The sequence below is a fragment of the Leopardus geoffroyi genome, chromosome E1 (genome assembly GCF_018350155.1).
Source record: "Leopardus geoffroyi isolate Oge1 chromosome E1, O.geoffroyi_Oge1_pat1.0, whole genome shotgun sequence".
NCBI classification, from domain to species: domain Eukaryota; kingdom Metazoa; phylum Chordata; class Mammalia; order Carnivora; family Felidae; genus Leopardus; species Leopardus geoffroyi.
In genome coordinates this window covers 5,661,580-5,683,216 of record NC_059330.1, presented here as the reverse complement: position 1 = coordinate 5,683,216, position 21,637 = coordinate 5,661,580, and the positions used below count along the sequence as shown (strand labels likewise).

Sequence of the window (21,637 nt, the reverse complement as noted above, 5' to 3'; positions counted from 1 at the left end):
TGATGCAGTCAGACACTGAGACAGGAGGAGGGAGCTGAGAGGTCCTCATTCTGGAAGCCACGTGGGTTTTACAAAGAAGTCCTATGGGCTCAGAGTTTTCTTTTCAGCTCTCTCCCAGTGACAGTGCCTCCTTCCGGCATCCACCAGTGATTCTTAAATCTTAGAAGGCGACCCCGGGCTTAGTACTAAGCGAACTGGGATTTGGGACCCTTTGAATCGCTAGAGAAGGGATCGTGGTTCTGGGTCCCGCCCGAGGTGGTGATGAACGGCGTCTTCTGTAGTGATGTCTCCCCATCACTCCTGGGGCCGTGCCGATAGGAACAGGTGTCCACTGTGAGACGCTACAGCATTTTGGGGAATGAGCTGCGGGCCTCCCCATCCCGCCCACGTATTCATTCCACCTGCCAAGCAACGAGCAGACTCTGACTTGTGCTCTAAAATCTCAGAACCCTGGCTCAGAATGCCTGCCTCGTCTCTCCTCTTTCGATGCCCTCTCTCACGGAGCAGCTGGAAGGGTCCCCAAGGAAAGAGACTATCCCAAGGGCTGAGGTTCCCCTCCGAGCCCACATCAGTGCCTTCCTTCCTCTGATTCTTTTCACCTCCTTCTCCCACTCCGTACAGAGCGGGCCAGCATTCTTCCCTCTGAAGTTTGCCCCTGGATGTGGACTCAAGCCTGCCCATGGTCTTACCATCCTTCCATTCTCTGGTAGCTGGATTGATGATACCAAAGAGCTCATCGTTTGTGACCGCTTTGGGGTTGAGGTCCACCCAGACGGGGCGACGCTTCATGATCTGATGGGTCTTGTGCAAGGATTTGAGCACCTGAGACTTGCCGGCCCCGGCGTTGCCCACCACGAACACCGAGTGCCGCACTGCCAGGAGCTCCTCCAGCTGGGCCACCTGGGGAGACACAACGTTATCAGCCAAAGGGACCAACCTCTGCGCTTGCATCCCAAGCGCTCATCCGTGGGGCCAGGCTGGTCCCCAAGGTGAGACCCGATGTCAACAGAGGAAGGGATCCGAGCGAGGGGTCCTAAGTGTGGGGGCAACGTACCTGTTCGTCATTCAGTCGTATAATTATCAGTCGCCAACTAAGTGCCGGAGAGCGGGGCAGGCGGAGGGAGATTCAGAGAGGACGTCCCTGCCCTCCGTGAGCTTCCAGGCTCACGGGGAAGCGTAATGGTTTGCCGTGATCGAGGGATTTGTGAAGGGCCATGGGAACAGATAGGAAGAAACAGTTGATTTTGTACAGACAGAGGGAACAAGAAAGGCTTCACAGAGGAGGGGGGATTTGAACTGGGCTCCAGGGGTGCGTTTGCCAAGAAGATGAATAGTGGGGGTGGGGGGGGGGATATTCCAAGCAGAGGTGAGGGCACAGACAAAGGCTTGCGGTGTGACAGAGCACGATGTGGGTGGCCAGATGTTTTGATGAGCCTGGAGTCAAGGAGTCCCTTGGGGACAACGGTGGCACTGGAGCCCTTATGGCTCTTGTCCCGGCTTGCCTCCAGCCTGGCCTTTCCACACTGTTGTGGGGGTACATCCCCTGGAATGAAAATCTGATCACGTCACTGCCATCACTCTGTCCCTTTAGTGGCTCTCCAGAGCTTTGGTGAGGAAACCCCAAATCCTCAGACTGGCTGACAAGGTCCTTTTGCAGACGGGCCCAAGTCAGCTTCTCCATCTCCCCTCCCCCCAGCACGCACATTCCAGGGAGACAACTGGGGTTCTTTAACGATGTTCTTTCCCGAGTCTGCACCTTTCAAGACAGGGTCCTTTTGATTCAGACCTTCTCCTTTCTCCTGCTTCTTCTGCCCAGACCCGGATGTCCCTCAGCCTGTAGGTACCTACACCCTAGTACTCATCAGTGCCGCAGTGGTTACTCCTCTCCCTGTGAGATTCTAAGCCCGTGGAAGGCAGGCTAGGAGGGAATTCTCATCTTTTTTTTAAAAAAGTTTTTAATGTTGGGGCGCCTGGGTGGCTCAGTCGGTTGAGCGTCCGACTTCAGCTCAGGTCACGATCTCGCGGTCCTTGAGTTCGAGCCCCGCGTCGGGCTCTGGGCTGATGGCTCGAGCCTGGAGTCTGCTTCTGATTCTGTGTCTCCCTCTCTCTGCCCCTCCCCCCGTTCACGCTCTGTCTCTGTCTCAAAAATAAACGTTAAAAAAAAATTTTAAAAAGACCCTTAAAAAAAAAAAGGTTTTTAATGTTTATTTTTGAGAGAGAGAGAGAGAGAGAGAGGGAGAGAGAGAGCAAGCAGGGAGGGGCACAGAGAGAGGGAGACCCAGAATCTGAAGCAGGCTCCAGGCTCTGAGCTGTCAGCACAGAGCCTAACGCGGGGCTTGAACTCATAAACCATGAGATCATGACCTAAGCCGAAGTTAGATGCTTAACCGACTGAGCCACCCAGGCACCCCATGAATTTATCTTTTTATTTCCAGTGTCTAGCAGAGAATCTGGCAAACACCAAGCATTGAACGAGTATTTGCTGAAAATGGGAAGCATCGTTGGAAGGGCTGGGCAGCCCCTATTGTGAAAGGTCTTATACATCTTGGGCTAAGACGTTCAAACTTTAATATAGATCAAGCGTATTTTATTAAAAAAATTTTTTTTAAGTTTATTTATTTTTGAGAGGGGGGTGAGGCAGAGAGAACATTGAGCAGGGGAGAGGCAGGGAAAGAGGGAGAGAGAGAATCCCAGGCAGGCTCTGCACCATCAGCATGGAGCCTGATGTGGGGCTCGATCTCATGAACTGTGAGATCATGACCTGAACTGAAGTCGGACGCTCAACTGACTGAGCCACCCAGGCACCTCTAGATCAAGTATATTTTGCACTATAAGATCCTTAATGTCGAGTTAAGTGAACCGAAGAGGTAATGTACTGGATATTGACACAACAGTGGAACGATACAAAGATTTTTCCCCATACGTTTTATGTATTTCCGGTTTTTCAAAAAGGATAAAAAGTAATTGCTCTTTTTTTTTTTTAATTTGAGAGAGACAGAGAGAGAGCACAAGCAGGGGAGAGGTGCAGAAGGAGACAGGAAGAGGGAGAGAGGAAGACAGAGGAAGAGGGAGGGAGAGGGAAAAAGAGAGACAGAAGAACCAGGGAGGGAGGGAGGGAGAATCTCAAGCAGCCTCTACACTCAGTGCGGAGCCTGATGCGGGGCTCAGTCCCACAACCCTGGGATCGTGACCTGAGCCGAAATGGAGAGTCAGATGCTTAATGGACTGAGCCACCCAGGAGCCCATAATTTGTCTATTTTAAAACAATTAAGTGATACAGGTGTTAAAATGGGTTCTGGGGGATCAGGAGGAGGGCGGCACTACTGAACTCACTATAAAGGTAGTGGATGAGTGGCTGTTTGGGGAGCAAGATGATTAGCTTCCACTGTGGCAGACTGATTTACTGAGATACTGAGTTTTGCTCTCCGTGGAATCCATATTTTTCTCTCCTCTGTCCCCAGCTGCTGCTAGAACTCGGAGTCAGGGCCCAAAAGCACCCAAAAGGGGATTCTCAATGCTGGCTCTCATTCGCGTCCTTCAGGGACTTAACGCAGGATCTTTCCAGATAAGGAGAGTGTTGGGAAGGGCCTGTGGGAGCTCCCATCTGAAGCTAATATATGGAGGCAAGAGAGTCGGCCACGTGAAGATCTCTGGGCGATGTTCCAGGTAGGGGGACAGTGAGTACAAAACCCTCAGGTTTCAGCTGTGAGCCTGGAGGGCTCAAGGAATAGAAAAGAAAGGTGGGGTGGGGAAGAGTGTAAGGTAAGAGTGGTAAGCAGAGGTCAGATGTGCAGGAACGGGGACTTGGAACTGTATTCTTTTTTTGTTTGTTTAGTTTTTGTTGTTGTTGTTGAGAGAGAGAGACAGAGGGAGAGAATGAGAGGGGGAGGGGCAGAAAAACAGGGAGACACAGAGTCCGAAGCAGGCTCCGGGCTCCGAGCTGTCAGCACAGAGCCCCATACGGGGCTCGAACCCATGAACCGTGAGATCGTGAACTGAGCCGAAGTTGGACACTTAACTAAGCCACCCAGGCGTCCCAGAATTTTATTCTAAGTACAACAGAAAGCATCTGGAGGATTTAAGCATGAAACTGGCCTGAGGGCATTGCATTAAAAAAATGAAGGAGGGGAAAACGGAGCCCTGGTTATCGAACTGAGACCGTATTCTATTCCTACATCATTTCTTTTTCCCATGAACAACTTCTGACTGCTTCCCTGATCCTGAAAGACTTAAAATCACTCTCTAGTTCCACTGACTTCTTTTTATTCACTTCTACAGTGTTATTGAGATAGCATTCAAGTACCATAAAACTCACCCTTTTAAAGTGTACAATTCGATGCTTTCGAGCACATTCACGGGACTGTACAACTGTCACCACCATTAAGACATTTTCTTCACTCCAAAAGGAAAAACCATACCACGAGTAGCCCCTCCTTTTCCTCTGACTCCTACCTCAGCTCCGGCAGCCCTTGATATACAGTCTGCCGCTATAGACTATTCTGGGCACTTCACACAAACAGATCTAGAACGATACGTGGTATTTTGTGGATGGCCTCTTTTACTCATGACGTTTCCAAGGCTCATCTGTGCCGTGGTGCATACTAGCCCTTCCTTCCATTATGGTTGAATCAAATTCCGCTCTGTAGGTGGATCACAATTTGATTATCTGTGTATCAACCGGTGGATGGGTCATTTCTATTCTCCAACTATTATGAATCTATCAGCTTTTGACAGTATCCCCGTCCTTCCCTTTCTCTCCTATCTTCAGCCAGACGCATTATACCCTTACATTGCTATGTTTGATAATAGTTATATGTCATTCTTTCCATATATCTAGACCTTCTCTATTTTCTGGGATTGTAAGGGTTGAAGACCAATCATGACTTAAGTTTTTGTGGCCATAGAGATTTTTCATTGCAGAAGAAAGTAGTTGCCTGGAATGTGTTGTGTTCTCTATGAGCCCGGTGTCATGACCTGACACATGATGTTCTCAGCATTAACCCATGGATACTCTTTTATTACATTCCATATGTTGCTCAATATCAGGTTATGTTTACTTAAAAAAAATTGGGGGGCGTCTGGGTGGCTCAGTCAGGCGTCTGACTTCGGCTCAGGTCATGATCTCACAGTTTCTGGGTTTGAGCCCCATGTTGGGCTCTGTGTTGACATCTCAGAGCCTGGAGCCTGCTTTGGATTCTCTGTCTCCCTCTCTCTCTGCTCCTCCCCCACACATGCCGTCTCTGTCAAAAATAAAATAAAACATTAAAAAAATTTTTTTTAATTGGGGGATGCCTGGGTGGCTCAGTCACTCAAGCATCCAACTCTTGATTTCGGCTCAGGTCATGATCTCCTGGTTTGACCCCGTGTTGGGCTCTGTGCTGACAGCATGGGGCCTGCTTAGAATTCTCTCTCCCCCTCTTCTCTCTCAAAATAAATAGATAAATATTCAGAAAAGTTTCAGACCGTGACTTTTTTCTCTTGGTGTTCTAATTGCTTTCCTTTTTCTTTGTTAAAATAAAAGACATTTGCCTTAGAAGTTTAATAAAATTACATAAGAACTTTCATCATGATGATCTATTCTTGCTTGAGCGTATCCATTTTGAGGTCTTTTGTTGGAGACTGTGAACTTCCTGCCCTGATTTGGATGGATCGCTTTCTAGGTCTGCTGACAACTATAATGCTAAGGTTTCTTTTTCTGATTCTTGATGTTTTGAAACCCGTGGCATTATTATTTTTCACCCTCAGTTTTCCATAGTATGTCTTCAAGTACCATTCAAAAGGGTGCATAACCCCGATGTCTATAGCAGCATTATTTACAATGGCCAAGATATGGAAGCAACCCGAATGTCCACTGACAGAGGAAATGGATAAAGATGTGGTATATACATACAATGGGATGTTACTCAGCCCTAAAAAAGAATGAAATCTTGCCATTCGCAGTGATGTGGGCAGAGCTAGAGAACATAACACTAAGCGAAATAAGTCAGTCAGAGGAAGACAAATACCGTATGATCTCACTCAAATGTGGAATTTGAGACACAAATGAGTAAAGGGAATAAAAGGAGACAAATCAAGAAACAGACTCTTAGCTATAGAGAACATACTGATGGCTACCAGCGGGGAGGTGGCTGGGGGGATGGATGAAATCAGGGATGGGGATTAAGGGGGGCACGTTAGTGATGAGCATCGGGTGATGTATGGGAATTGCTGAATCAATATATTGTTGTATACCTGAGACTAATATTACACTGTATGTCAACTGGAATTAAAAACAATTTTTTTAACATTTATTTTGGAGAGACAGAGACAGAACAGGAGCAGGGGAGGGGCAGAAAGAGAGGGAGGCACAGAATCTGAAGCAGGCTCCAGGCTCCGAGCTGTCAGCACAGAGCCCAACAAGGGGCTCGAACCCACGCACCGTGAGATCATGACCTGAGCCAAAGTTGGATGCTCACCTGACTGAGCCACCCAGGTGCCCCTCAACTGGAATTTAAATACAAACAAAACCAAACATCTGTTTCTCCAGCTCTAGAAAGTTCTTTCTAAAATTCCCATTGGTCATACGTTGCATAACCTAGATCAATCTTCTCTGTTATCCGGACTCTTGCATTTTCGGTCTCTTTGTACATCATATCTATTGTATTGTTATACACACATTCTATCTACATAAATAAAGACATAAGTATCTCTTCTCCTTATAAAACACATATATTGAGGGGTGCCTGGGTGGCTCAGTCAGTTAAGCATCTGACTTCGGCTCAGGTCATGATCTCATGGCTGTGAGTTTGAGCTTCGCATCGGGCTCCGTGCTGACAGCTCGGAACCTGGAGCCTACTTCAGATTCTGTGTCTTCCTCTCTCTCTGCCCCTCCCCTGCTCATGCTCTGTCTCTCTCTCCTTCAAAAGTAAATAACCACTTTTTAAAAAATTAAAAAAATATATATATTGAATAAAAACAAATGTTTTTTTATATATTGTATATATATATATGTATGTATATGTATGTACATACATACATGTATGTGTGTATATATATATACATATATTTATGTATTTTATATATTGTTTTTATATATTGAATAAAAACAAATGTATATAAAAATGCATTTTTAAAATTACACACATCCATACATAATTTCCTCCTGGGGTATTTCCTTGACTTCCCCTTCCAATCCCCTTACTGAATTTTGTGTTATCAATGATACAATTACACATTTCAAAGAGCTCTTTACAATTCTTTGATGGTTCTTTTTACTTATTTATTTATTTTTACAGCATCTCATTCCATTTTTATGGGTATCATTTTCTTAATTTCCTTCAAGGATACTAATTAGAACTTTCAAAATGTTCTCCTCCTTACTTGCACTGGAGTCAGCTGCTGTGTGTGTGTGTGTGTGTGTGTGTGTGTGTGTATGTGGTGTGAGCATGTGCGTGTGTGGGGGGGTGTCTGTCAGCTTGCCTTTGTCTCTCGTGCTGTTGGCTTTCTCCAGCATCCGGTGAGCCTCAAGTTTAAATGAAGATCGCTGCCCTGCGTTTTCAAGGAGGCTGGGCGGGTGGATACGCTCGGGTGCCTTCCCGAGATGGGAGCTCGCAGACGTATGTACACGTGGACCATAGACCTTGCAGGTGAGTAAGCAGGTGACTGGCCTTCAGGCTGAGGGGCCCCGAGTGGAATAGACAGGCCATAGACTGGGGCACCAACACCCCAAGAGCAGATATAGCCGCCCCCTCCAAGAGTTTATTAGATTACTTTAGACTTTTCCTTCCGGCTGCGGGTTCAATGCCTGGCTGTATGCGGTCTGCCTTCTTGGGAATTTGGAACTAGAAGGCAGAGCTGGGAGAAGAGTGTGGGGAAGCAGGTGGCAAAATTATAAGGGAAACAGACTTAATGGTCCCCCTTCGGCTGTTGCCGGTTCTTCTTCTCGCCCCTGCCCTCCCTTCGCTACCAACTCCAAGCCCAGGGCTTCCCCCCTGGGGTCCGCCTGGGTGGACTGGCCCCCTCGGGGTAGATTCTGGCCTGCAGCCCCTCCTGCCCTGTGTGATCTGTCCACCTGCTTTCATCCTGTTTCCAGGAACTGATGGAACCATCTCCTTCTAGTTTCCACACTCCTTACTCCTTTTTCTTAAAAAAAAAAAAAAAAAAAAAGAACGTATACTATCGCTTTCCAGGGGATCTCAGGATGGCATCTCAATCCAGAGCCTCACGAGGTATCTCTGATGAACTGACTTTCAGGAGTTCAGGTGGAAGGCGCAGACGAAAAGTGGGTGGAAGACAGCATGTTTTAACAGGGAGTATCTGTCTTATCAGAGGAGCAGAAAGCAATCCTGAAAAAGGAGGAGAGAGAAAGAAGGCGCAGAATGGGGGCCAGCTGAGTAGGAAAAAATGTAGCAAGTGGCAAAGTAGGGCCATGTTGCCTCAGCAGACTCGCAGAGCGTCCAGGAAGATGTGGGCAGTTCTGATGCGGGGACATCGGCCCCAGAGCCCTACATAGCAGCAGCCTCGTCGGATTTACCTCCCCTCTGAGGATCGGAGCCCTTATGAGGAAACCCCTTGGTCTGGCATTCAAGGCCCCCGATATCATGCTGCCATATGACCCTTCGAGTCCTACTGCTCCCTCCCGGGCCCCGTTACCTTTTTCCTAGTGACACCGGACTTCTTGCCAGTGCTCATACCATCTCTGTGTTTCCCCGTCTAGCCCTTCACCGACACTTTTCTTCTACCTGGAAGGCCTTCAAGCCCACCTCTACCTTGAAAAAGTCTATCCACCACACTTGGGAGGAGGGAGGTTGGGTGTGGGGACAGACAGGCCAACACAGTCACAGCTGTGAAGGACCAGGTAAAGTTTTGCTTTCCTCTGTGAAATGTAATCTCAGAGATGCGAGCAGACACCAATTTGCAATTCTATTTATATACAGCCGCCGGGGCTTAATCTCAACCAACTGTATTGTATTCCATGCTAGAAAAGCCTCCAGGAGGCTTTTATGGCGCCCCATGGCATAGAAGGAACAAGGCCCCCTAGTCCATTAACGTCCTCAAGGGGGAGCACGTTCTCGCTCATGAAACCCTCAGTGGCAGATCCTGCAGAAGTAATGGCCGTCCAGCTTCCTCATCTGTAAAGTATCTCACCTGCTCCGTCGGCCTCGGTGGTTGGGAGGGGGGGCAGGGGAGGGTCAGATGTGATACATAAAGTAAGACACCCATGAGCTCTCAAGCAGCGTTCACAGAATTCCTAAAGATATCACTGCACAGGAAAACAATGTAGCCATGCTCCAGTACCCTGGGACCCTCTCTTGTGGCACCTGTCACGCCCTGCTTCAAGGTACAGTTACTTGTGCGCAGATACATCTACTGTAACAACAGTCACGCCTCCTGAAAACGTGACTGCCTGCAAAGGTGCTCAGTAAAAATAACAGACTTACGGAAAAACGGGATTGGGGCGGACCAGTCAAAAGGGACAGAACTTAGAGGGGAGCCTGGGCGGCTGAGTCGGGCAGGCATTCGACTTCGGCTCAGGTCATGATCTCATGGTTTGTGAGTTCAAGCCCCGCGTTGGGCGCTGTGCTGATGGCTCAGAGCCTGGAGCCTGCCTCAGATTCTGTGTCTCCCCCTCTCTCTCTGCCCCTCCCCTGCTTGTACTCTGTCTCTGTCTCTCAAAAGTAAATAAATGTTAAAACATTTTTTTAAAAAGTGCAGAACTTTGTATCCAAAGCCCGAAAAATTTTGACAATGCATCCTAATCCTAGGAAAAATGTTAGCACAGTTAAATCGCTAGAGCGTTTGCTCCTTGCCTCATGTTGGCCAATCTTTTCTCTCTCTTGCACGGTATCTTTCTCAATGTTTTTATATTATTTATATATTTTATTTATAAACCACGGTTTACAGTTCATTGTGCAACTTTTCTTAGAAATTTCTATACCCAACATGAGGCTCGAACTCCCGACCTCAAGATCAAGAGTCACACGCTCCTCTGACTGAGCCAGCCAGGTGCCCCTATTTTTTTTCATAGGATTTTTAAAAAGTAATCTCTAGGGGCGCCTGGGTGGCGCAGTCGGTTGAGCGTCCGACTTCAGCCAGGTCACGATCTCGCAGTCCCTGAGTTCGAGCCCCGCGTCGGGCTCTGGGCTGATGGCTCAGAGCCTGGAGCCTGTTTCCAATTCTGTGTCTCCCTCTCTCTCTGCCCCTCCCCCGTTCATGCTCTGTCTCTCTCTGTCCCCAAAATAAATAAACATTGAAAAAAAAAAAAAAAAAAAAGTAATCTCTATGCCCAGCGTGGGGCTCGAACTTGCAACCCTGTGATCAGGAGTTCCAGGCTCCACAGACTGGGCCAGCCGGGTGCCCCAACTGGGGTACCTGTGTGCTTCCTTTTCCAAGAGGTAGGTCATGGGCGCACTCACTTCTAATAAAGACCATTTTAATCATGATTAAAGATCTGTTCTAGACAGAGCCTTTCTCTTTAATCCACTGTTGTTTTTTTTTTCAATGTTTATTTATTTTTGGGACAGAGAGAGACAGAGCATGAACGGGGGAGGGGCAGAGAGAGAGGGAGACACAGAATCGGAAACAGGCTCCAGGCTCTGAGCCATCAGCCCAGAGCCCGACGCGGGGCTCGAACTCACGGACTGTGAGATCGTGACCTGGCTGAAGTCAGACACTTAACCGACTGCGCCACCCAGGCACCCCTTTAATCCACTGTTTTAATGCAAGGAGAGAAATGTCTTCACCTGTCCTGAGCATCCTCCAGAAAATAGTAGAAACCACCATGGCTCCAAAGGCCTTGAAACCTATTATACTTACCCTGAAGTTTCAGATTTCTTTCCCTGAAACTCTATACGTACTGGTAAGCAGACTCATTTTCTGTTGCTGCTCTAACAAATTACCACAAAAGTATTGGCTTGAAACAACCCAAAGTCATTATCTCACAGCTTAGGTGGTCAGAGGTCCAAAGTGGGTCTCACAAAGTGGGGCAACAAGGTGTTGACAGGGCCCGTCCCTTCTGGGGCCTTCTATGGGAGCATCCATTCCTTGCCTTTTCCAGCATCTAGACGCCTCCCGCGTTTCCTGGTGCATGGCCCCCTCCTCCACCTTCAAAGTCAGTAATGGCTGGTGGAATTTTAACTATGGAGTTACCTGGACACACGTCCTCCTGTGTCCCTCTTTCACTTACAACGACCACCGTCATAGGGCACTTGGGTGGTCCAGTTGGTCAAGTGTCCGACTCTTGCTTTCGGCTCAGATCACAATCTCACGGTTGGTGAGTTCTAGCCCTGTATCGGGTTGTGTGCCTACAGCGCGGAACCGGCTTGGGATTCTCTCTTTCTGCCCCTCCCCCACTGGTGCGATCTCTCTCTCTCTCTCTCAAAATAAATAAACTTAAAATAAATCTTAAAGACCACCATGATTATATAGGGCCACCTAGGTAACCCATGATCATCGTCCCGTCTTAAGGTCAGCCCGTTAGCAGCCTTCATTCCACCTGCAGCCCTCATCTCCCCTTGCCATGTAACACAACGTACATCCTGGGGACTGGGCTGCAGACATTATCCTGCCTGCCACCCTCAGGGTTTGTTTGTTTTTCTTCCTTTAATTGTGAGAAAGCTTGCCCCTGACCACTTCAGAACATTCACAAGCTCGGAAAACTGCCTAAGAACCAGCATGACTTCCAATTTCATCACTGCTCTGAAATCACGTCTGAAGTAGTTCACGGGAAAACAACACGGGAAGCAGCAGCGGAACGGCTCGTGTTCCTCTGCCGGATCGTGAGCCTTCTGATGGCAGGGCCCCGTCCTTCCCTCGCGTTCCCCACCACACATTCTGCACGGTGGGTGCCCCAGTAAAGAGCTCTTGAAACGAATTCCTACTGGGTAGATGCATATTTGTACATCTAAGGCAACCCTTTGGATTGAGGACGACCCATCATCCAAGAAAAGCGTTGAGCGACAAGAAGAGCTTGGGAGGGAGAAACCCCGTGTACCTTGAGCACAAAGTTGTCCTCGGCCTGGAGCTTCAGCTCCACCACGGCCTTCCGAACCAAGGCTTCGAAGTTGAGGTCTCTCCTCCGAGGGACATCCAGGGCAGGAAAGAGGTCCCCAATCAGGCCCATGAACACTGGCACATCATCGGTCACGATCTTGGGGATGTTGAAGTCTCTGAGGGAGCGCATCAGGACCTGGTCCTCGGGGCGGTCAGGGTCTCCTCGCTTCAGGGATCCCGCCACCACCAGCACCGACTTGATGGCCCGCAGGCCCCAGTCATAGTGGTCCTGAGGGAAGGCGGCACAGGTCAGGCCAGAGTCACTGGGATGCAGAGCGCCACGTGCCCGTGCTGGCTTCTACACGATTACCAGCGGGTCACTTCCGAGGCCAAGGCAGAGGCACAGGGCAAGACCAATGACACGGGACATCAGGGTCACAGATGATGACAAAGCAGACCCAGAGCATCCCGGGGGCTGGGGGTCGGAGAAACCAAACAGAACCACTTCCCGACCCACCTGGCTTCTCCTTGTACATTCAGAGAGCTGAAGGGTATCCGGGAGGCAGCCATGTTGGCTTAGATATGGCGGAGGCTGAGCTCACAAGCTCTACACCTTGGAGGCCTCCAAACTCTCTGAGGAAAGCAACTGAAAACAATCACTGGTAGCAACCAGTAGAAAGGAAATTCCAAGAGTTTAAGCAAGAGACAGGGGGGCTTGGACTGAAGGTGGTAGAAAGAAAACGAGATGGATTTGAGAGAGGGCCAGAGCGGGCAACGAACGCTCTGGTCCGTGGTTAGGTGCAGGGCTGTGGAAGACGAAAATGCCGAGGAGGACTCCCAGGGTTCCAGAATCAGCAAGCAAGTAAGTGACGGTTTTGCGTAGTGAAGCAAGGAATGTGGGAGAAGCGGGCTGGGGTGGGGTGGGGACCTGTGGCAGAAACCAGTGAATATGAGGGTTTGGAGGTCACAAGAGAGGCTCAGGGTGGAGTTGTGAATGTCGGTCGCTGGCCTGGACGTTAGTGGTGGTAGGGAATCTACGGAAAGAATGCAATGACCAAGGGGCCTGGGAAGCATGAGATAACATGAGAGGTTTTTAAAGAAATCCACCTTGGACAGATTTCACAGGGCCGGGTGTTCCCCGTGCTGTGGCAGCAAAGATAGTCCCTGTGAGCCCCGGACGGAGGAGACACTCAGTGGGAACAGCCCAAGGAAGCCTGACTGGCTGTCCCGGCCACCAAGAGATTCTCCATCACATCCCGTGCAAGCCCAACATGGGACCCGAACTCACGACCCTGAGGTCAAGACCCAAGCTGAGATCAAGAGTTGGACACTTAACTGACTGAACCACTCGGGTGCCCCCTTCGGCATTTTTTTTTAAGTTTATTTATTTATTTTGAGATAGAGATGGCACGAGCGGGGGAGGGGCAGGGAGAGAGGGAGAGAGAGAATGCCAAGCAGTCTCCAGGCTCTGAGCGGTCAGCACAGAGCCTGACATGGGGCTCAAACCCACAAAACTGGGAGATCGTGACCTGAGCAGAAACCAAGAGTCAGAGACTTAACCAAATGAGCCACCCAGACGCCCCCTTCGGCATGATTTAAGGTGCTATTCCTGTGGGGGGGCCTGCCCTAGGCAGCAGCCACATGTAAGGACAAGTGGTGAGGTACATGGGGCTCGATGACTCACTATCTCCCCAACCCTCTCCCCCATCTCGTGTCCCTCTGGGTAGAGACCGTTCCCTCCAAGGGAGTTTCGTTGGCCACTGAGGTGTTTCTCATGGGACACGGGTGGTCGATGAGGTGCTAAGTAGTCTGTGAAAAACAATAAGTTTGGGGGCCGAATAAGATTTTTTTTTTTTAACGCTAAGAAAATGAATACGAATCTTTGTTGTGGAAATGTGCAGAACCCGTACTATGCTTATGGGCGCGTTGACAGAAGGCTCTAATGTTTCCCTATGACATCGGCCCCGAGCCCCGTCCAGAGGTGGGGCGATCACACGTGACTGGTGGTCCAGCGTCACTAGAGAGAGTACCTGTTTAGAGAGCAGCTCTTTGCACAACCGATAAAGGGTGATGAACTTTCTGGCTAACGCCCGTGCTTCAATGAATCCTTCTGCCACCAGCATGATCTCACAGATCAACTCGAAGTCTGGAACCACCATCGCGCAAGGCCTGTGAACAAGGGGGCAGAGGGCCAAGATAGTTTTCCTAACCATGGCTGAAGGGTGGCAGAGGGGGGCGGTGCTGGTAAGACAACAGACACTGGCTGGGATCACGGACAGGGGCATCTGTGAGGATACACACTTGGCCCTTAGCAATGGTTTCGTGTAAGACTTCCAACTTAGGGATGAAGTGATGAAGGATATGGGACGTGAGTTGTCTTGTCCAAGGTGATGGGTGATAGTAGCAGGTGGGGACAGGATCGGGGCTACAGCTCATGTTGTAACCTGGGTCCAGTGAGCCTTCCACAGGCACAGATTAGTAAAGCTTTGGTAATTAGTAATTTATTAGATTAGTTTTTCCTATAATAGATTAGGGACTCCGGTTGAAGAATCAGGTCTCTCCTGGGGTCTATAAGAATCTATTTCTCATTTTCAAGACATGTGTCTCCTCCAAGCCTAGACGCTCAAGGCCTATTCTGTACTTATGTGCGTACAAATGTAAGTATCTAATGCCGAGGTCTCAAGTAAATACCCATTAACCCCATCTTGCCACAAAACGGTATATAGGGGAATTTTTGTCTTTCTGTAAGGATTTACTTTGATTTTTTTCCTGCCTGGCTCTAGAAACATTTGATTGCAAAATCACTTATTTTTCAAGTTAATTAGGTATATACCAGGAGCCTAAGGTCATTTACAGTTTTTTAATCGCATTTTCCCCACGCGGATATAAGATTTTCACTAACATATAGCTCAAGAACATTTTTCCTTTAAATTATTTTTCATGGCATTCAAACAGATTCTCAACCTGAAATATTTTGCAACCTGAAATAAGGTTAAACATGCATCCATACAATAGCATGCAACACGGCCATGGAAAATAACGCTATAGAAGGAAAACTATTTAATGGTACGGGAAAAATTTTTCTTAAATTTTTTTAATGTTTATTTATTTTTGAGAGAGACAGACAGAGCGTGAGTGGGGGAAGGGCAGAGAGGGAGGGAGACACAGAATCCGAAGCAGGCTCCAGGCTCTGAGCTGTCAGCACAGAGCCCGATGTGGGGCTCGAACCCACGAACCAGAAGATTATGCCTGAGCTGAAGTCTGATGCTTAACCGACTAAGCCACCCAGGCGTCCCTGACACAGGAAAATATTAATTAACGAAGGCAGGATGCCAACTTGTACAGGGTCTTATCCCAAGTTCAAAAAAGGAATATAGTCTGCCCACCCAAGGTCAGAAGGAGGAATGCCAAAGGGTCACACGATCTCTGGATGAAAGCATTCAGATGGGGAGGGCCGAGGTTCTGGAATCAGACCGACTGGGTTAGAACCCCAGTTCTGCGGCTTGCTCCTTGGGCTACTGGCTAACCCCGGTGATCATGATTACTACCCTGGGCCTTTGCGGACTCTGTTTTCTCCCTGAACGAGGGGGGCACGAATAGTGTCTTCCTCATCGGGTTTTTTGAAAACGAGGCGTAAAAGCAGATGTTTGTATTTATCACTTTTTTTTTATGTTTTTATTTATTTGAGAGAGAGAAAGAGAGAACAGGGGAGGGGCAGAGAGATAAGAAGAGAGAGAATCCCAAGCAGGCTCCACACCATCAGCACAGAGCCCAACGTGGGGCTCGAACTCACGCACTGTGAGATCATGACCTGAGCCAAAACCAAGAGCAGGATGTTCAACCGACTGAGCCACCCAGGTGTCCCTGTATTTATTGTTTCTATAAATATTTTCTCCACCCCCCCCACCCCCAATTTTCTTCTATAGATAAATGTTGCCTTTACGCTCAGGGAAAAAGAAACGTAGAGTAGTCCTGACCTCCGTTACTGTTTGCAACCCAAGTGCATTTAATACATAACTTGGTACAAACAAACAACAAACCTATTCTGTGCCATCCGTTCAGGCCTGGTGATGTTCCATTAGGAACAGTCCAGTAGGCAGAAAATCAGAAGCCGTGAGGCCTCTTTATTTTGTTGGGCTGACTTTGCTTCCCCGAGAAAAAGAATGGAGACCCCAGCCCCTTCTAGAAAATGCATTTGTGTTTTCTTATCACAATAAAGAAGATTTAAACGCATGACAATATCCACTGGGGGCGCCAAGGCGAAGGAAAAGATACGTGTTCTCACACATCGCTACCAGGAGTGTAATTCGGCACTGCTCTTTCTAGAAGGCCATTTGTCAGTGTGCATCAGGAGCCTTAAAAACGTGCCTCCCCAGTTAGCTCTGTGATTCTACTTCTGGGAGGCTTAGCCAAAGAAAATCATCACGCATACAGAAAAAAAGACTTAGGTACATAGGTGGACATCACAGCATTATGCATAAATTTGTCTTAAGTGCTAGACAAGGTCCTAATGTTTAAATATGGAGGGTTACTTAATTACGCTGTGGACCACACACTTGATAGAATAACGTGTAGTCACGGAAGGAGGTTTCTTAAGACCATCTAACAGAAGAGGTTATTTGTGATAGGATTATGATCGAGTATGAAACGAAAAAGACAAAACAGTATGAAACTGTGTGTGGGGGGGGGGGGCGCCTGGGTGACTCAGTCAGTTAAGCGTCAGACTTCAGCTCAGGTCATGATCTCACGGTTCGTGAGTTCGAGCCCCATGTGGGGCTCTATGCTGACAGCTCAGAGCCTGGAGCCTGCTTCGGATTCTGTGTCTCCTCTCTCTGTCCCTCCCCTGCTCCCTGGCTCTCAAAAATAAAATAAAACATGAAAAAAAAAATTAAACTTATAAAAAGAAACCGTGTGTGGACCACAAGTCCATGACTTTAAAATATGCATATTTTGGGGCGCCTGGGTGGCTCAGTTGGTTGAGCGTCTGACTTCAGCTCAGGTGATGATCTCGCAGTCAGTGAGTTCGAGCCCTGCCGTCGGGCTCTGTGCTGACAGCTCAGAGCCTGGAGTCTGCTTCGGATTCTGCGTCTCCCTCTCTCTCTCTCTCTGCCCCTCCCCTGCTCATGCTATGCCTCCCCCTGTCTCGAAAATAAACATTAAAAAAATTTTTTAAATACACATATTTTAAATACAGCTAAGCAAAAAATAATTTTACTGATGGTAGCATTAAAGGTGTTTTTTTTCTTTTTTTTTTAAGTTTATTTTGAGAGAGAGAGAGAGAGAGAATGTGCACATGCAAGCAGGAGGGGCAGAGAGAAAGGGAGAGAGAGGGAGAGAGAATCCCAAGCAGCCTCCACACTGTCAACGCAGAGCCCGACGTGGGGTTTGAACCCACAGAACCACCTGAGCCGAAACAAAGAGTCAGATGCTTAACCCACTGAGCCACGCAGGCACCCCTAAAGGTAGTTTTATAAGCTTTTTCAGATGTTCCAAATGTCTTCTAATATACACTCCCTACATTTTCAGTGGAAAAAACCAGGAGACCCTTCTCTCCGGGGGCCCTCGTGTGGGGCAGAGCGGACGCTCACCTGAACAGAGCCTTGAGATTCTCCGGCAGCTCCGTGCGGCCGGCGTAGCCCGGGTTCATGGTGATGAAGATCCCCACGGAGGGATTCAGGCTGATCTCCTCCCCGAGGAAGCTGAACCGCTGCTTCTTGTCTCGGATCGCGTCCTGGATGCTTTTTACCTGGGGAACGAGTCAACGGAGAAAGGTCCCTCCGCCGTGTGTCCCAGGGGCGGAGTGGTAGCTAGGGCTGGGAAGCATGGCCATAGCCAACACGGACACCTGCTCCCTGGCCCCCTTCGTGGAAGGACAGGCAAAGCGACGGCACCCTGGACCCTCCGCTGGTGGGCGCGGGGTGCCTGTCTAAAAGAAATCTGGCCGCCTGTTTCTGTATTTACGACACAGCGGCTGAGAGTGAACAGCAAGCGGGTGTTTAACCCTCCCTGTAGTTACCCTGGAAATGCACTAGCACTGATCTCTGGCCAGGCGTTGTTCTGAGCACTTCCGTATTCATTCATTTGCTTTTCACCACGATCCTTTGCCGGCGGGGAGCGGGGGCACTTTACTGCCACCAGCCCCGTCTCTCGATGATGAAACACAAGCACTGAGCAGTGGAACAGTCTGCCCAACCTGACATCGCTACAAGCTGGTGGCACCCGGACTGAAGCCAGGCGAGTGGACTCTGGAGCCTGGGCTTGTGGCCGCTGCGTGATCGAGAGGGCACTGGTACCTACTGGCTGGGCTTGTTCTTTGTTTAAATGAAATAAAGCCCCTGAAGAGAGTGGCATCCAGAAAACGCTTAAAAGCAGCAGTCAACGGGGCGCCTGTGTGGCTCTGTCGGTTGAGCATCTGACCCTGGGTTTCCGCTCAGGTCATGATCTCATGGTCTGTAGGTTCGAGCCCCACGTCGGGCTCTGCACTGACAGCGTGGAGCCCGACTGGGATTCTCCTCTCCCTCTCTGGCTTCCCCTCCCCTGCTCTCTCTCTGTCTCTCTCAAAGTAAACTTATAAAAGTTTTTTTTCTTTTTCAAAAGTCTAGCAGCTAACACGGAAACTGTTAAGGTGACCATCGTCACCGCAGTCGTGGTCCTCAGCCTGGTTTACCTCCTCAGACTGCATCTCTAGAACCGATGGCATGAACACAGCTCACCCCTTCAGGGACGGAGTGCCCTGTAGATGGTGAGGAGTGGAGGGAGCCCCAGAACCAAAGCGAAGCTCGAGCTACATCCCCGGGGCTATTCGTGCCTTTCTAAAAAGATGAGACTTTTTCTTTTTTCTTTTTTTTTTTTTTTCAACGTTTATTTATTTTTTGGGGGACAGAGAGAGACAGAGCACGAACGGGGGAGGGGCAGAGAGAGAGGGAGACACAGAATCGGAAACAGGCTCCAGGCTCTGAGCCATCAGCCCAGAGCCCGACGCGGGGCTCGAACTCACGGACCGCGAGATCGTGACCTGGCTGAAGTCGGACGCTTAACCGACTGTGCCACCCAGGTGCCCCGAGACTTTTTCTTAAATGGTGGGGATATAAGCTAAAGCTTGAGCTGGCTGGCTCTATATTCTAGATCATTCTTACAGCCCCAGGAGGAGAGACAGAAAGGAGATCACCATTTTCACACCCGGTGCCTTGGAAAGAGCGCTTGCAAAGATGATCAGTGACGGAAGGCGGGAAGGCAGGAGGGGCACACTTGTTCAGGCGGGCCCCCTCGGAATGTCTCTTGGGTAGTTCCAGCTTGTCGGGGCTCCCGAAAGCAAAACCCAAAAGCCAGGGGGACCAGTGCAAGGTTTTGAATGAGCTCCCGTCCTGTCAGCCGCGTTCGGGGTGTTTGGAATAGCCAAGGGTTCTGTGGAGACTGGGCTGCAGGTATGTGTGTGTGTCCGGGAGAGAGAGAGAGAGAGAGAGAGAGTGTGAGAGTGAGCTCGAGCATTTATGAAAGAGACAGCTGGAGCCTAAGTAAGGGGAAAGACACGAAACCACCGGACCGTGCATGGCAGAACAAGGTTCTCTCCAGTGTGTGGAAGAACGGGCACTCACCGGAACGTGTGACAGTTCCGTAATTAGGATTCAGCTCCTTCCCCAAAGCGAGGCCCGGAAGGCCACACGCATTTGAGCTCACGGCAATTAGTTTGAGACCGAAACTTCTCTTCTGCGAAGGGAATGTCGATGCCTTTGCGGCAGAGGTGGTCTCCAGAGCCTTGCACATGACCTCTGTCCTCCCGGCCACCCTGTGGCTTACGTGGGTGGTAAAGGCTGGGCTCTCTCTGGCCCCGGTCCTCCCCATAAAATACGCTGAACAGTCACCATCCTAAGGGGCGGGGGAGTGAGTTTAATTGCTGTTTACCAACGGCTCAGATACCTTTGGGCGAAGGCTGACCTAGGGCCCTTTCTGCTGACAGTCTGAGTCAGCCTTCCCTCCTGCAACACCGAGGCCCAGGAACCTGGCGCTCAGTGAGACTTTATGGTGCGCTGGAGGGCGGGCGGCGCCCATCTGTCGGGGGCGCCCTTGAGGGACAGCGTTGAGCCGATTCAAGGCTGCAGTTAACGCTGGGGCATCAGTGCTGGTGGCAGGCTCTGTTCGCTGGGCTCACGCTGGACAGGACGGGAGACTTCCTGCCTGGCATCTTCTCATCGTCTTAGGAACAACCGAGGTCCGCGGGATGAGCCTTGGAATGCAGCGGTCAGGGTCCAGGAGGCCCCGATAGAGTCCAGAGGTCCTTCGGGATGTCGGGGGAGGGGGGGGGGCGGGCAGGGGCAAGCAGGTGGGCTGGGAGCGTATGGATTAAACCCCGGGCCCAGCCAGGTGGGGGTGAGCACACAGGCAGGCATAGACTGTGCACCTGTAGGTCAGGTACACTCCTCACTCACGGGGGGTCTGTTTCTCCACCAAAAACTTAACCGCTTTCAAAGATTTTAAAGCCACGCAGAATAACCACAAAATAACAACTGACGTTTTCTGAGCGCTTGGAAGGCACTGGGCGCTTTTCTGAGTATTTTACGCGAGTTATCCCGTTAAGTCCTCGTCATAGCTGCACGAGATGGGGGCAGATCCTCGTTTTAGAGATGAGGAAACAGCCAGAAGCAGTTAAGAACCTGCACGACAGATACGCAAGATGCCGAGTTTCGGGAGGTGGGGGAGGGATACGTGGGGCCTCTACACGATTTCTGCAACTTTTCTAGAAGTCTAAAATTGGTTAAAAAATAAAACTCTACAAGGAAAAAAAAAGAAAAAAGAAACTTGCCAGGTGTCTAACAGTTGGTAAGGGGGGCGCCTCAGGGCACCCCAAGTTACCAACCAGGCAATCTGGTGACAAAGCACATACACTTAATAGCCACTTTCTCAAACAGCCTTTTACTAGAAGGACACCGTGCCAGCCACATACGGCTCCTCATCAAATACATAGCTTTCAGAGGAATTTTGTTCTGTTCTGGAAATAATAATTCCCACACACGTTTCCACCAAGTAAGAAAAGCTGTATTTGTCACTCACCAAAGAAAACAAACATGGAGAGCTATGTCGAAAAGAGTGGTCTCAAATGCGGGTGAGGGGGGGATGATTTTGCACCTGCCCCCCCCCCCCCCCGGGGACATCTGGCCATGGCTGGAGACTTTTTTGTTGTCACAACTAGGGGGCAGGGTGGGGGGGGGGCGGTTTGCTAGAATTATCTGGCCTCAAGACATGGAGGCCTTTGACATTTGCCAAAGTTGGGAAAACCATGATCTGCAAAATCAAACATTTTACCAATGAGGAAACTGAGGGCAAGGAGGTGTAAGTGACTTGTCCACCAGGCCACAGCTCGTGTCCCCGGGGCCTACCAAATTCCCATGCAGATTCTTGGCCCTACCCCAGTTTGAACCAATCAGAAATGCTGGGGTGGGGTCCAGCTGATGACTAAGGCCTCCAGGTGATCTGGATATATGCTCAAATTCGAGAACCACAGCAGTCCAGGCAAATCTTGGGTTTCGGCTCATCCCTGCCACTGCCCAGGTGTCCCTGTCAGAGCTGCCCCTCCCCCCTCAGTGCATCTGCTCCTCACTCCCTCCTGCCATGGGGAGGACGTGTCCCTGCAGCCTGCTAACCTGGGCCAGTGGGGCTCGAACCTGTGGGT

General features: G+C 49.6%; 1 protein-coding gene across 1 annotated transcript in view; it reads right to left on the bottom strand.

Annotated features, from left to right (window-relative positions):
- DNAH9 (dynein axonemal heavy chain 9) overlaps window positions 1–21,637 on the bottom strand; it is a 339,411-nt gene that overhangs the window by 192,922 nt on the left and 124,852 nt on the right. Inside the window, exons 29-32 of the mRNA XM_045487400.1 lie at window positions 17,559–17,716; window positions 14,001–14,139; window positions 11,972–12,259; window positions 690–900 (exon numbers count right to left, since the gene is read on the bottom strand). Coding sequence (XP_045343356.1) covers window positions 690–900; window positions 11,972–12,259; window positions 14,001–14,139; window positions 17,559–17,716 — 796 coding nt within the window. The remainder of the gene's footprint in view (window positions 1–689; window positions 901–11,971; window positions 12,260–14,000; window positions 14,140–17,558; window positions 17,717–21,637) is intronic.